This window comes from Populus alba, chromosome 2, assembly GCF_005239225.2.
Source record: "Populus alba chromosome 2, ASM523922v2, whole genome shotgun sequence".
NCBI classification, from domain to species: domain Eukaryota; kingdom Viridiplantae; phylum Streptophyta; class Magnoliopsida; order Malpighiales; family Salicaceae; genus Populus; species Populus alba.
In genome coordinates, this window is record NC_133285.1 from 13,329,886 (window position 1) to 13,345,532 (window position 15,647).

The 15,647-nt window shown below is 37.9% G+C and overlaps 3 protein-coding genes and 1 non-coding gene across 9 annotated transcripts; 2 read left to right on the plus strand and 2 right to left on the minus strand.

Moving 5' to 3' along the window:
- Positions 1 to 792: 792 nt before the first annotated feature.
- LOC118050480 (uncharacterized) lies at positions 793 to 13,005 on the minus strand. 6 transcript variants are annotated; one of them, XR_012169244.1, is made up of 22 exons: positions 12,820 to 13,005; positions 12,407 to 12,696; positions 12,184 to 12,304; positions 12,015 to 12,097; positions 11,635 to 11,867; positions 11,432 to 11,552; positions 10,548 to 10,630; positions 10,094 to 10,303; positions 8,288 to 8,647; positions 7,636 to 7,807; positions 7,088 to 7,279; positions 6,532 to 6,741; positions 6,357 to 6,449; positions 5,247 to 5,461; positions 4,419 to 4,988; positions 4,242 to 4,322; positions 4,047 to 4,132; positions 3,150 to 3,896; positions 2,585 to 2,738; positions 2,329 to 2,475; positions 2,184 to 2,254; positions 793 to 1,844 (listed from the first exon to the last, which is right to left on the minus strand). XR_012169244.1 is itself a non-coding variant. In XM_035060839.2 (20 exons), exons 1-20 carry the CDS (start codon positions 12,944 to 12,946, stop codon positions 2,412 to 2,414), a joined length of 4,212 nt encoding a protein of 1,403 aa, XP_034916730.1. In that variant the 5' UTR covers positions 12,947 to 13,005; the 3' UTR covers positions 1,900 to 2,411. The 6 variants fall into 6 exon arrangements, 3 of the variants coding, with proteins under 3 accessions (XP_034916730.1, XP_073263766.1, XP_034916731.1); XR_012169243.1 differs by having other exon boundaries at positions 2,184 to 2,475; XR_004687888.2 differs by lacking the exon at positions 793 to 1,844 and having other exon boundaries at positions 1,900 to 2,254.
- LOC118050481 (chlorophyll a-b binding protein, chloroplastic) lies at positions 1,055 to 1,953 on the plus strand. The gene has a single exon (XM_035060842.2). The coding sequence runs from the start codon at positions 1,055 to 1,057 to the stop codon at positions 1,853 to 1,855; it is 801 nt and encodes a 266-aa protein (XP_034916733.1). The 3' UTR covers positions 1,856 to 1,953.
- A 105-nt stretch (positions 13,006 to 13,110) lies between the features above and the next one.
- Positions 13,111 to 13,183, minus strand: TRNAF-GAA (transfer RNA phenylalanine (anticodon GAA)). The gene has a single exon. It is a non-coding gene; the product is annotated as a tRNA-Phe (tRNA).
- Positions 13,184 to 13,293: 110 nt separating this feature from the next.
- Positions 13,294 to 15,553, plus strand: LOC118050479 (autophagy-related protein 8i). Its single transcript, XM_035060838.2, has 5 exons — positions 13,294 to 13,414; positions 13,503 to 13,558; positions 13,683 to 13,735; positions 15,056 to 15,174; positions 15,280 to 15,553. The coding sequence occupies exons 1-5, from the start codon at positions 13,381 to 13,383 to the stop codon at positions 15,384 to 15,386; spliced, it is 369 nt and encodes a 122-aa protein (XP_034916729.1). The 5' UTR covers positions 13,294 to 13,380; the 3' UTR covers positions 15,387 to 15,553.
- The last annotated feature ends 94 nt before the right edge of the window (positions 15,554 to 15,647 follow it).

Here is a 15,647-nt window from a genome sequence, read left to right on the forward strand (position 1 = left end):
TACATGAACATTGTTCTAGACAAATCTAGCCTACAAGATATGGAAATGGGTGCTAGGAAATTTATCCGAAAATACACCCATAAATGCCCCTGTGGTAAGAATAATGAAGAAAGAACCTCGCATCATAAACATTATTCTTGCTCCATCCCTAAAAGAGAGGTGACCCTGTGGTAAGATCTTTTGCACAAAAAGATAGTGAAAAAAACTCAATAAAAGTGTTATTGGTTTTACAAAACTGGGAAACAAAAACTAGGTTTTGTTTCATGAATATAACATAAAGGACATTAGTTAAAGAGAAGTCGTGAGATGAGGAAGTGTAGAATTATCAATATGTGTAATATTCATACATGTATCGTCACCAATAACAATGTCATGTGGTCCTTCATAAGGTTGCTTAGGAGTTAGGTTATGGAGATTGGCTGTTACATGATGAGAGGCTCTGGAGTTCAGAATCCATGAGGAGTTGTTGAAAGCAATGGTGGGATTGGCATTTATTGTTGTTGAGGAATAAAATAGCTTTCTAGTAGTATAGAAATCACGGGCAGTGTGGCCCTTTATGTCACAAAATTGACAAATAACAATGAATTGTGGTAGCCAAAAATAAAGAAATGCTGGCTTTGATTGCCTTTATGTTGAAAATGCTTTTTATTTGATAGATTTTCAATTTTTTGGGCGAGGAAAAACTAGCAGCATTAATTGACGGTAATGATGCCGAGACTTCCATTGGCTCGAGTTCTTCTCGTTTGAGAAATGTCTCTCAATTATCTGAGCTTGCAGCAAGGACCACATGAATAAATTTAGATCAGGCTGTGGATATCTCTCAATTATTTGAGCAAAATCCATCCCAGCCCTCATCGACTGGCTAGGAGAGTGTATAAGATTTTTGCATACCTACAATAAACTCATCAACCAATGAGGAGAAAGAGGAAGATCCACACGGATAGGATTGTGGACCTCACCGGACCCTATAAAAGAGTGACTCGTATACCCTATTCGCCAATCAACTCACCAGGAACAGCAGCAGGCACTCCACCCTCTGCTTAAAACATAAAACATGGCAAGCATGACACTTTCATCTACTTTCACAAGCAAAGCTGTTCCTTTAAATGGAATCACTGAGTTTTCATCAGCCACCTGCGGTGGCAATGGCAGAGTCTCAATGAGGAAGACAGCAGGAAAGGTAGCTGCTTCTGGGAGCCCTTGGTACGGTCCTGACCGTGTCAAGTACCTTGGACCATTCTCTGGCGAGCCTCCATCTTACTTGACTGGTGAATTCCCTGGTGACTACGGTTGGGACACCGCAGGCCTATCTGCAGATCCTGAAACGTTTGCCAAAAACCGGGAGCTTGAGGTTATTCATTCTAGGTGGGCAATGCTTGGAGCTTTGGGATGTGTCTTCCCTGAGCTTCTTGCCAGGAATGGAGTCAAGTTCGGCGAGGCAGTGTGGTTCAAAGCTGGTGCTCAAATCTTCAGCGAGGGTGGTCTTGACTATTTGGGAAACCCCAGCCTAATCCATGCTCAAAGCATTTTAGCCATATGGGCAACACAGGTAGTCCTCATGGGCGCTGTTGAGGGTTACCGCATTGCAGGAGGCCCCCTCGGCGAGGTCACTGACCCCTTGTACCCGGGTGGCAGCTTTGATCCCTTGGGGCTTGCTGAAGATCCAGAGGCATTTGCAGAGCTTAAAGTTAAAGAAATCAAGAATGGGAGACTTGCCATGTTCTCCATGTTTGGGTTCTTTGTGCAGGCCATTGTGACTGGGAAGGGACCTCTAGAGAACCTGGCCGACCATCTTGCTGACCCTGTGAACAACAATGCTTGGGCTTACGCCACCAACTTTGTACCTGGGAAGTGAACTTAGCCGTGATGCATTGGACATTTCAATCAGGCAACTGATACTTGCCGTTTGTAACATAAGCTTTTAAGTATAATTTATGCCAAGAATTTACTGAATTCAATGATTCAAAACCCACATACAATGAAATTTCAAACTTATAAAATGAAACCAAAATCTTAAACAACAAACTGGTTTGATTTACATGTAAACCCCAGATAGATCCCCGGTCCTCTTGCAGGTCAATGGGATCTTGTCGCTTATTTGTCGGAAATTTGCATGCCCTTCTCTTAATGGGGGTGAAAAGCAAATTGGAAATATGAGAAAGAATGGAAATCAGGCTACAGACCTCGTTTTGCCAGGAACCATTTTCTCAAAAATTGATTCCCCAACTTGTGCTTTTGGGTGTTGAAGAGCCAGCTGGCATGGTCAGCACGTCGATATGTCAACATTGAGTGTTAAAATAGGAGACTTTAAGGTGTACATGGTCATACCGAGGCAATTAGCACCATTGTCAAAAGTTTTAACGTGGGAGAACCCAATTGTCAAAACCACCTGCATCTCTCCCATCTACAGCCTAAGACGCGGAGAACTCAACCATTTGCATTCCTCTCCCAGCCACTGCAATTTCGTAGTGGTTCCTGAATTAAGACAAAAAAGATAAAAAGAACAGTCATATCATAAAATCAGAATCATAACTCTAAAATGCTTATGCTGGCAGCTGTGATGCACATAACTGGCTATGCTCACCTGCCACAGGCTCTAGCATGCAGTGCTTCTGGCTCTGGAACACTAATGATCAAATAAGCTTGTTCAGTTAATTTACAGTTATCCTGAAGAAGCCAGCATCTGATGCGCTGATCAAGACCAGTAGAAAACACCCACATGCCATCTGTCCAAACACCTTCATGAAACAAAACCAATTTCAATCAGCCAATGGCCACAACAAATGCGTCCAATACATCAAATCTAGAGAAGACCTTGCTCAAAATTTCCATATGGTTCACATTTGTCCTGCAAATGCCAGAAAAAAGACTACCAAAATATATAAAATCAACATTACAAAGAACGTGATTGAAAAGATGCACCATATATGGAGGGTTATAGAAAGGAAAAACAAACTGTGAAGCCTTCTATATCCATGTAAACACAGACTTATCAGCCATGGTTTCCAATAAATAACCGGCAACTAAAGAGGGGATGAGTACTTGGAAAATCTATAGTAACAACATTTAGACAGCCGTGAACATGAGACCGAAGACATTAATGAAACAACAACACAAACTTCCCTCATTTAGAGTAATTTATATTTTACCTTTTATGGCAGAGCTATGAGCTGAGATGATTCGATCATGATATAAAAATCTGATCCTGTACTTGTTTGTCTGGCTTTGTCTACAACAATTATTCTTCATGCTTTCAGAACTAGTGAATAAATTGATGAGATTTGATGTCACGACGTCAGAATCCTTCCCTGTTGATAATGGTGACAAATCAAATTTAAGACAGTGGAGTGCTTGATCATCGCCTCCACTTATTACACTGAACGCAAAACCATTTTCAGAACTTTGAATATCCTGTATGTCTGAAATATGAAGAGAGTTGACCCCTGATTGGTGAACATTATTGAAGACATGGAAAGGCCTTATTTCACATATTCCTGGCAGGGAATTGACACTATTCACTTCTGGTTCATGATGTGTGTTGTCTACAGCTTGAGAACAAACTATTGTGCAGTTTTCCACGTCACTTACTGCTGTTGATGCTTCATTCATAGGATGATTTGCCAAATTGCAGTTCATCCTCTCTCCAGCTTTTACTGCAACTAAACCATCACCTGGTCTATTTTTAGGCACACCACCGCTTAATGTTCTCCACCATCGTCCACCCTGACTTCCTCTTCCAGTGCGTGGCCGTGTTTGACAATTTATAGACTTCTCTATGTTCAGTGTAGATAACCGCTGAACAAAAGCCTCAACATTGTCAGTTAGATCCCAAAAGGCAATACTTCCATCTGTAGCTCCACTGATCACAATATACACATTTCCAATTCGAATGTTCTCTGTGAATCATGAGAAATTAATAACTCCAAGTAAGAATTTGGCATTAAAATACCACAAAATACCAAAACATAATTAATTGATGGACAGGGATTTTAATAGCACTTTTTATGCCATGTTCTAACAGTAATCAGCAAGTCATATAATTAAACCTTCAAAAGGCAAACAGCTAGGAATGATGACATGCTGCAATGTTAAAACTGGTGATGATAGAGGAACCAACAAAGCCACATCGAACCTGCAAGGAAGTAAGAATAAAAAGTGATTTCCCCTAGGGACAAGAAAAAACTAAATTAAAAACAATTTAGGAGCACCAATTAATGGTTTACAGTTGTCGTCATGAATACCATAACCGATGTGGTAAAACAAGAGCTCGCAGTGCAAGTGTTGCATCTGAGCAAGCAACAACAACAAAACAGACAGTCAACCTGAAGGAAAAATAGATGGAGGTATTATTTCATTGTATTTGGATAAGTCAGTGCCAGGATAAAACCATCACAAAAATTAAAGCTGTCCCATCTCACCTGGAACCAGCACATTTCACCAGAAAAGCAGTGACAGCCAGATATCTCCAGTCATCCTCATACTTATCATCATAAGAAATTTTTGAATATCCCTCCCCCTTTTCCAGTAAAAGTGGTCCTGATGTTACATCAATATTCATATTAAGTTCTTTGGTTATTCCTTGTATCTTCTCAGCTACTTTTGTTTTTCCACAAGAACTGGAATTTCTGGGAGGCATGTCAGTTGACAGCCATTTGAAAGACATCAATGAGGATACTTCTGACGAAGGCTTATAGCCATTTCCATTTTCCATTTTTTCTTGTTCAATAAATACATTTTCCTTGTCTAGATTCCTATCTCTCAATAGCCAAGAAGTTAGCACCCGCTTTGCCCCAACCGAGATCAACAAGAAAGGATTATCCATGTCCCCGGCACAAGTGTTTTGTCTCTTTGTCCAATCTGACAAGTTGGTCAAGTTGGAAGCAATTATGTGCATCTTTGATACTGAGCATATTGATCTCACAGCAGATCCACCAACATGTTCCCCAAGCAATTTTGATGTAAGCCAACCCTCAACTCCAGGAATATACCTACAACAATCACAAAATTAGCTGCCCGTGTTTGGTTCCAAGAAATGACAAATCATTTGGACAAAAAAATGAATAAAAATGTGGGGGTTGAGGTAGGGGAAGAAATGAAGTACTGTGAGAAATAGTGGAGGCCAACACTCTAAATATGCATAAGAGGAGAGACATGTCAGTGTTCTTGGGACCCACCAACAACAATGGCATTAAAAACTCACTTGATTTCAATTAAAGGGGAAACTAATTACTTGCATACATACTTACCGAGTCAACCTCACAGTTCCATCCTCACACCCAGTAGCAATCCAACTAGATCTATCAAACTGAAAATTCTTCCCATTTGCCTCAACAAGTGTATTTTTAGAAACAAAGCATAAGGAGTGCATCTCTCTCCCATGAAACTGGATGTGCAAATTCTGGGGAAATATCTTCCTCTCCTTTTCTGGTACCCATTTTCGATGAATATAGATTATCTCATCCTGAGAGGGAAAATGAGATGAATATATGAGACCAGGAAACAATAAGCATAAGGAAATGTTTGAGGACTACAATGACACTCAGTAGCTTCCAAAATTAAGCCCTCGACATTAGGGAACTCTAGGATAAGGAAACACTAGAGTACTACAACATCATTCAGCAGTCATTCCACAGCTTGTATCAGGTTTACAACATTAGGAGACTCTAGGATTTTGAAAGAGACTGAAATGCATAGTTGATGAAAAGTGTATTGTGGTCAATGAAAAACAATGGAAAACAGAATGTCAGAAGAAAGATATCAAGAAAACAAGCAAAAACATGAGATGGTAACCATTGTTGATATAGCATAACAGCATTTTCTAGCAGACTGCAACAAAGGTTTTATAACTCACAAAGGTGAATGAAAACTCTAATTACTAACGTTGTTTATCAATGTTTAAGATATATTTACCTTCTCTAGCAAAATGAGGAAGTAGGGTTCTGTTCAATCTCATTTAAGTGGTATATCAATATATGGTTTTGGATAGTGGCTTACTGAGGCGAAGAATCATATTCAGAGTCCTAATTCTTAAACCTTCACTGTCATAGAAAATCTGGTTAACTATGCTAGCACCTATGCAACCTCAATGGTGATCTAAGTACACAACCTCATTGGTGATCTAAGTCCTAATTCTATAATGGCTTGCAGCATATTTACTGATGATCAAAAAGAGTTAACTGTCGCAAAAACCAGTTCTTATGGTAACTACTTGCATAATTACCCAACCACATAGCAGTCGCAATCTCATCACATACAAGTCCAAAATATAGCAGTACCACTTGTTGATGAGACCAGGAGCCTGTTCCCTAAAGTTTTGCTTGGAATGTATTGTTAAACTAGTAGAAACCAAAAGGTACCTTGACATATGCAAAACAGCTCATCGCTTCTGGTACATCACCAAGATAATAAGAATGAGGACGTCGCCATCCACCACATGGAATTTGCACAACCTGCTCCAAGCATCAGTAGAAATAAAACAAATATTTGGTCATGAACACAGGATGGGATGAATACTTGAGAGAGAGAAACTACCTTTGCCTCACTTATTAAGTTCCAGATTATAAAATCTGTTGATGCAAAACCAATAGCATATCCACAATTAGCCAAATCATCGAGGCAGTTGTTATCGGCAGAGACAGATTGAACTAAACTCAATTCTTTTACTTGTTTCATCCCAACAAATTCCAAACCATGCTGGTCTGGGTCATATTCTAAATAGCATATGCAGCCATCACCTCCCGTCTGAAAAGAATTGTAATGACAAAAATTTAATACATGAAAGTCCTTGCATACAAACTTGCACACTAGGAAACAGAAAACATGCAAGCACAATTCTCCCTCCATCACTAGAGAACCATAGCCATGCTTAAAAAAAATTGGATGTTTCATGCCATGAAATGCTATTTTTGTTGCAATGTAGACAGGTGGGTATTATGAACTATTCCTCCAATTTGATTATGCACATACTTGTTTCCTAAAGGATTCAACTTTTTTCATTCTTCCACACTGAACACTAGACAAGTCCGTATAATGCATCATAGCAATCCATCATTACCAGCAAACACTCAAAAAGTGATTCGTATCATACCGAGCGTATTTCAATCGTGTCAGAGCTCAATTTAGCAACAGAAATGTTGGATACAGTTGATATTCCATGAGATCCTTTAAAATAACACAACGGTGAAATTTTTATTTCTTGTAGAGTAGGTTTGTCCAGCAGCAAGCCCTTTGACAAAGGGAAAAGAACCAGATTTCCACGCAAATCCCCACATACCAGCACCTACATTCAACCATAATGAACAAAGCAGCATATGAATGTTTAGAAGTCATTGCAAGCTCACAAAGCAAATGAAGTTACATATTGGATTCAAGCAATAAAGATTCCAGATTTGTAATACCTTTTACTCTGATATTTAATAAACCACAAATCCCCTCAAGTATAAAATTAGAAGGGAAAAAAAGGCTTTACTTTATCTCTTTGTAAGAAGGAAATAGTTATCTCTTATTTTCTCATGCTCCAAAAGAATTGTGGTTATTTCACAAACATTTGAGAATAAAAGTATATACAGCAACATGCATGTACTCATGAGTGAAAACACGAGAGAGAGAGAGAGAGAGAGAGAGAAGAGCAGATACCTCATCCTCAAATGACGCATCTAGACACGTAATCCGAATTCCAAAACATGATGTGAATTCTGCTATAAGGGATGCATCAAAAGTTCTTCCATAAGTGAGAGAACCAGATGATAAAGGATCGCTTAACCTCCATAGCTTTAAAATTCCTCTAGGATCAGCAGTAAAAATGAACCTGCATAGCAGAGATTGGTGATGGTTTGATCTGAATAATAAAGAATGATGAAACCACAACAAAAGTAGCAAGGCAAGAACGATGCAACCACAACAAAAGTAGCAAGGCAAGATGAGTGATCTCCAGATGATAATGCAAAGGCATTCTGGCAACCATTTCAGAATTGCATGGCACAAAGCATAATTTAATATGATTTGAGGCATGGTATACTTTAAGAATCACCTGTTTTCTTTTTTTTTTCTAAAAATATGGCCTATATATTTGTGGCAGACAAATAATCGAAAAATGATACCATGTAATAACAAAGCTTTTGAACCATTAGAAAAAAGATAAAAACAAATGTCTGGTTGATGTTTTAGTGATAGTAACATAGAAATAATTCATGTCCCTCTTGCATGTTATCCATGTACTGCTCAGGGAAAGGATACAAAAAAGACAAATGAGACATTTTTAGCACAATAGCACTAGTGGCATCATTACCTACATCCCAATGCCTTGCACCAATAGGTTCCTAAGAGTTGTCTCTCTTTCCCTGCTGACCAGGTGAAGGTGAAACCCACTTCGGGAGTGAAAACATCACCCATAATTCTCACAATTGTCATGTTTCCTTTACCATCTCCTAAAGCAACCCAGTCATCAACTCCATTGGAATGTTTGGGGAGTTTTATGGACAGCAAATCCATACAAACAATCGGCACCTCTTCACTGAGCTGAGCAAGCTTTGTCCATTTTACATCCACAGTTCCATGTAATCTAGCATGGTACAGATAACCATTGTTTGTCGCAACATAAAGTGTATCTTCGCATGTGAAATGCAAGCAACGTACATATTCACTTTTGCTGCGATAAAAAAAGCCAGCATTTCAAGCACATATGAACATTATACAGGATGAAAAGAATAAAAAATAATGAAGACACCAGTAGACAATGATGAAGTCTATTGCACAAAGGAGTATGAAGGTATGTGAGCCAACATTTGATGGGTTTGACATTGGAGATGTCCCAGCAACACCCCAAATGCATTTCCATCACTATCTACCTATTCCAATGCAATTCAATCAATTTTTTTAGGCCTAAAAGAACATCAAAACGAGATTGAAGGTCTCATGTCAGAATACCAATGCGTAAAAACCGTTCCCCGCCTCTCAACTCAAGAGGAAAACCTGCATGTAAAAATATTGTGCAGGAAAAGCCTCGTTACCATCATTAGGTTGTAAATTACAGGTAATTAGTACTCCTGCCCACAAGATGCTGCAGGTGTATATTGTGATTTAACTGTAAATATAATTGGTGATACTTATCTATATGGATTTATTGTAATTAAGTTAAATTTAAATGATTATAATTAAAAAATCTGAGTCAGATTTAAACAGATAAATTTAAATGTTATCTTTATAGTTAATATAAGATGACTTCAAGAACATGCTTAAAAAAATCCTAAGAGAAAAGTGAAACAAAGGTCAAGGATCAATTAAAATTAAAATTTTGAAGAATACCATAAGTAATAACATTTTTACTCAATGAACAGCCATAGTAGTGAGACAAAATGAATTATAGCAAAATACTTGTAATATTGAAAGGCCCTTTATTAATGTATCTGCTATTCGCTGAATCTCGATCTCATATCAACAGATTCTGAAAGAGCTAACTGAAAAGGAGGAATCCCAATATTGAGTAGGAGCTGGAGTTTTAAAGCATAAAGCCATAAAGAGTTTTTTTTACAAGAGAGCAAGTACCTTAATAAAAAATAAAAAACACAAATTAATTAGGTAAATTAATGAATATGGAAAGTTTATGAAGATGTTGGAAGTTTTGTTCCAAATGCGAAAACAGAGAAATTGGAGCCCAGAACCAGCACCAAAACCAAAATATCATAGCCAGCTATATCACTCTTGGTTTGTATACAAAAGTAGAGGACATTAAGAATTTTTCTCCCTAAACATGTAATGAATAAGAAAAACAAGGGGAAAACTGGTAAAAGAACCAAAGCACTCATTGGCAATTTCAACCAACAGCAGCTCAGGCCAGCTAATGACAAATAAATCTCAAATCAGCCCCACAACTGATTAACAAAGAGCCATAATAAGCAAAACAGATGGAGACAACACAGTCTTAATACTGTGCCAAAACCACCTTAGCTAAGCTACAATGATCTATGGTGAACAGGCTCCTCCAGTTCTAATATTGTTATTGTATTATATATATATATATATATATATATATATATATATATATATATATATATATTAATGAGTTGAAGAAGTTCTGATATTAAAGATAAATTACCTGTCCATGAGACCAATATATTCAGATGAATTTGGGATGCGACAGGTAAATATCTCCATTCTGTCAATGAAAGGTTTTGATTCAATTTGTCCTTCCAAGCTCTGGGAAATAGAAGCAGACACTTGATGCACTTTGATTGAAGAGTCAAATCCAGCAGTAATGAGGAGTGAAGAGGTTGGATCATACAAACAACGCCATATACCTCTTCCTCTGTATATAAAAAAAACCAAGAATTCACCAATTAGGCATTGAACTTCTACAAGGCCAGTAAAAAACCTGTTCTTTGAGAGGTTAAGAATGAAAATTGTTTTTTTGTTATGGAATTATGACCATGGTGGCTCCTACTTCACAATTCTGTGGAAGTAGGGCCCCCATATCATCGCTTACAATTTTGAACTTCAAATCTATGCAACAAATAGGCTCCAATCTGAATTAAAAATAAAACGCAACTTACATGTGTTCCTTAATCATCTTGAGCTGTTTGCCATCCAATCTCCATACACGACATGTACAATCTTCACCAGCAGTGACAATTACCTAAGAGAATAAATGGAAGAAAGGGTCAGCATGTTCCAGGCAAGAAGAAAAGAAAACAAAGACATTAATTGATTTACATGATCAGTAAACAAAGGATGTGGTAGGATGTGGTAGACTAGTATCAGTCCTTTATGCGATTCCATTCGATGCAGATTGACACAAATGAAAGACGTATTATAATTAATTGGAAATGAATCAGCCAAAAAAGAAAAATTTATCTAAATCTACTTGTAGGATTCTGCTTTCTGAAAATTGAAGGGCTGCATTTCTAACTAGGATTGAATTTCAAAACAGTGATAGATGATGCTACTGATACATTCACTAATGCATATGAACGAAGATGGAAGAATTCATCAACCGGAAATTAATGAAGGATGTATTAATAATACTTGTTTCCCCTGACATTCATGCTTAATTGCTCTAATCATGAGCTTGACCACTGAAGGAAATTAATTACTGATTGCAGTAATAATAGTTTATCAACTTCATTCATTCAAAGTCACCCTTTGGGCATGGCATACAACTCTATGCACAAGCTAACTGACAGCATCCTTTTAACTGATGGATACACTGGAATAGTAGAGCAAGATGGATTCAAGAAAATAAATACTAAAAATGCAGCGCACATGAATTGCTTTCTGACAGAAAGAATGGGACGAGGATCAGCAATCTACTTATAATGAAATTCTTAAGAATTTTGAATTGAAGTCAGAATGTGCATTCCTTTCATTTAAATATTCTTTTAACCAGAAACGTTATCGTATAAGAAAAATAGGTAAACCAGGATCTTATAGGACTTACAGAATCACAGATACAGCAGTCCCAAACTCTAGCATTATGACCAAACAGAACAGGGCCTGCAACCTCCTCCTCTCTGTTATCTGAATCTTTCAGCTCATCCCTAACAGCCCAGATACGAGCACTGTAACAATAAGGAAAATGCATTATTGAAACCACTTCATAGAATAGAAATAAGGTGTAAGAATTTAAAAAAAATTCTTCACCTGCGATCATCAGAGACGGAAACCAGTTTGGATCCATCTGAGGACCATGCTATGCGAAAAATTGAGCCTTCATGTCCAATAAGTCTGCACATATGAGCAGATTTATGCTTCTGAAAACGAAGCTGGAAAGAGTCGGGTAATGAACAGCTCAAATATATATCATCTTCCAAGAGACTTGTTGAAGGCAGCCCATCAAGATGAGGTTCTACAGGAACCACTTTCCAAACGATGATCTACCCTAACCCAATCAATGAAAAATTATAGTTCTATGAATGAAGTAGAAGGAACCATATCAATTTCAACTATCGATAACCAGTGTCATTACAATAAAAAAATAAATCAAGTAAAGATGAAAGCAGACATAAGGAAACGTTAGGCACCTCATTGAATATGGTACCGGAAGCAATTCTTAAAGTTTCCAAACTGTCACCCCATAACCGCATGGAATACAAAAGGCATCTCTCTACAAGTCCACAAAATATCGAAATACATAAGGACAAGTGAAATAAGAAGGGCAACCACACAGGCATAAATTTTGGTAAAACTAACCTGGAGATTGAACTTGAAGAACTACACTGGACACCGACATATCCCAGAGATGGACAGAGTTATCACTACATCCAATTGCAAGACATTGTCTCTCTTCCTGACTTGAAGAGACTGCAGAGTTCTATCGCCAATTCAAGAGAAAAAAATAGACAAGGAACAACACTATTTTAAGATAAAAGTAATGAATTGAACGCTAAAACAGAAGAAAAGAGAAGTGAGTTACCTTAAAGAAGGAAACATCCAAGACCCAATGAGTGAACTTGGGCAAGCAATGAATCAAAGCTAAATCTGCACTCACTTGCGAAGGAGTTTGAATGTGTAAGTTGAAAAGTTTGAGTCTTTTTTCACCGAAGACAGCAATTTTGAAAGAAACAGTTAAAGAAGGAAAGTTCGATGACTCTTCTGCACTGGAGCTGCAAGTAATCCCATGGACACGAATTCCATCAAAAACTTCAAAGGATTTTATTATTTTTCCAGACTCTAAATTATATAGCAGCAGTTGCGATCCTGTGCCTGTTTTAAATTCAAAGAAAAACAATGCTAAGAGCACAGAAAATATAAACTGAATTGAAAATGTATGTAATGAGAGGAGACCACGAGAGTTAATGACGAGGAAAAAAGAAGAAAAAAAAGTACCAGCGAGCAGGAAAGGGAGAGAAGAGAGGTTAGAAGGAGGGTGGAGGAAACAGAGAGCTGATATTTCTCCTAGGTATTGCCCTCTCTCTAGTTTCCACTTGCTCTGTTTCTGCTGCTGCTCTTCCATGGCTGCTGCCTGCTGAGCTTGTGTAGTGTTTGCTGAAGAGGCGTAAAAATTGTAAACTAGACTTGTTTTAAAGAGAGAGACAGAGGGAGACTATTGTGGGCCGGGCTTAAACTTTAACTAGCGCATAAAATTATGTCCAAAATAAATTAAAAAATAAAGCAAAATGCGGTGAGCGTGGATCGAACACGCGACCTTCAGATCTTCAGTCTGACGCTCTCCCAACTGAGCTATCCCCGCCGATTGGCGATGTCTATCATATTATATTATAAATATATAATACGTTTCTTGGTCAATAGATTGGCGTTGACTGGTTCTTTCTGGGGCTTCTCTTGGACCATATAATAGTTATCATCCCGGCTGCTTTATGCTCATCATCTTTATTTTTATTTTTTTTATCATCTCTGTGTGATCGAGTGAGAAACGAGACAACAACAATGGGAAAGTCTTTCAAGGATGAGTTCACTTTCGGTTCGTTTGTTTCTATATTGCTATTCCATCTTTTCAATAATGTTGTTTTCTATTTCTAGCTAATATCTATAATCTTAATCATTTACAGAGCAAAGGCTGGAAGAATCACAAGATATTATTGCCAAGTACCCCCTTCGAGTTCCCGTGAGTTCCTACAATCTTCTGTGGAGTCTTTGATCTTTTCTTCTTTTTCTGCGCAGTTATGATTAATTTTTTCATACCATATCTAAACGTTTTGAGTTTTAAGTAATTTTTAATCGTTCTGCAGGTTGTCGTTGAAAGATACTGCAAAACTGACCTTCCTGAGATGGAAAAGAAGAAGTAAGTCTTAATTTCGTTTTCAGCTTTGGCTAATCTTTATTATATGTATGTTTCTTACTGTTTGATGATTCAAACTATTTTATTATTATTATTATTATTATTATTATTATTTTGCGGGTCAGTGTCCAAGCTTAAATCCGTGTGTTATTGACCAGACCTGGTTGAGATGATATGCTCTTTTTCTTTTCTCGATTATTGAATTGATAGCATGGATTCTCGTCTTCATCAGCGGTTTTTTGAGTTAAATTATTGTTAATAACCTACCGGCGTGATTGGGATTGATGGACAAAATGGGGGAATAGATCTGCGCCTGTCAGCGGAGGGTTCCATCTCTTGATTTTGAGGCTCGACCACAGGTTTGTCTCGGTCGTAAATACCGACACAGTTGGTAGAGCGTGTAAATACCACACATTAGATAGCTCAGTTGGGAGAGCGTCAGACTGAAGATCTGAAGGTGTAAAAGGAAGGAAAGGCAGAAGAAAACCCTCTTTCTTAGGCTTCCACACATTAGAAACCCTAGCTTAAATACCATTGGCCAACTATTAGAGGTGCTATTTAGAGTTGCTTTCAGAATCAGTGGGACAAAGTTAGATGGCAAGAGCCTCCCTGTGCACACCACATGTGAGACTTGGGTGTATGACATTAATTAGTCTTCTGATTGAGGAGAAAAAGGATGATTAGATGGGCTGGTAGCTTTACAAGGGGATTGCTGCATTTAAAATGAGTATGGAATTGATGGATACTACGAATATCTAGAGTTTAAACACTGTTAGAAGTAACAAGCTCAATCATACTAAAACTAGGTGACATGTTTCTGTTATATTTTCGTCCTCTGGTCTCTCCAATATTAGTATGAAATGCTATCTTTTGGCATCCATGGGAAGCAATGATCGCTTGCTGAGTTAGGTTTTCAGTTTGTGCGTGTTTTCTCGTCGGATGGGGAAATGGGTTTTTGGAAGAGGCAGGGGGGGATGGATAAATCAGAGGATATCCCTCCTAATTGTAACAGGCTTTGGGCAGATTGCAGCGTTTCTAGGGAGAAATCCAATTTGAAAGAATCTGCTACGACTGATTATTGCATCTTTATAGAGGAGCAATCCTCCTATATGAAATCAACTCGGAGTCAATCCTATACAGGAAACTGTAGGCTTTGCAGCATCTCATTGAATCTAAGCTTTCCATGTTATCACGGGGATGGAGGTGTTGTGAATGCTGATAAATGTTGCATGAACATAGTACTTTCTCACCCATAAGTAGTAAATGAACAACTTGTTTTATACATCTCAATATCTCATTTATTTCTTTCTTTCTTTCGTATAGATATCTGGTTCCTCGAGATATGTCTGTTGGGCAATTCATTCACATTTTAAGCAGCAGGCTTCGTTTGACACCTGGGAAAGCCCTCTTTGTGTTTGTCAAGGATACCTTACCTCAAACAGGTCAACTCACAATTTGCTACCATTCATCTTCTTTAAAATTCTGTTGCGTGATGTTTTCTCCATGATAAATAGCTAATATCTGGTACCCATCACTTCTTCCTGCAGCTGCTTTAATGGACTCCGTTTATGAATCCCTGAAGGACGAAGATGGATTTCTATACATGTGTTATAGCAGTGAAAAAACCTTTGGTCATACTGTTCTGATTAGTTAACAATTGAATGTCACTGTCTCCATTGTGGATCAGTGTTTGAAGTCCCCCTTACTGCTACATGAACTTGTTCCTCTGATATCTGTAAATCCTATAAAAAAAAAACCATCAATGTTATCTGTTGTGTTTTCTGGCAAAAGAAAAAAAACTGCATCATGCGAACCTGGGAAACTGTTCTATTTCTTCATCCTCGTTCATGGAAATGTTAATGAGCCAAGTGTAGATTGGCCTTCATGAGCATTTTAACCATGTCCAAATTGATCA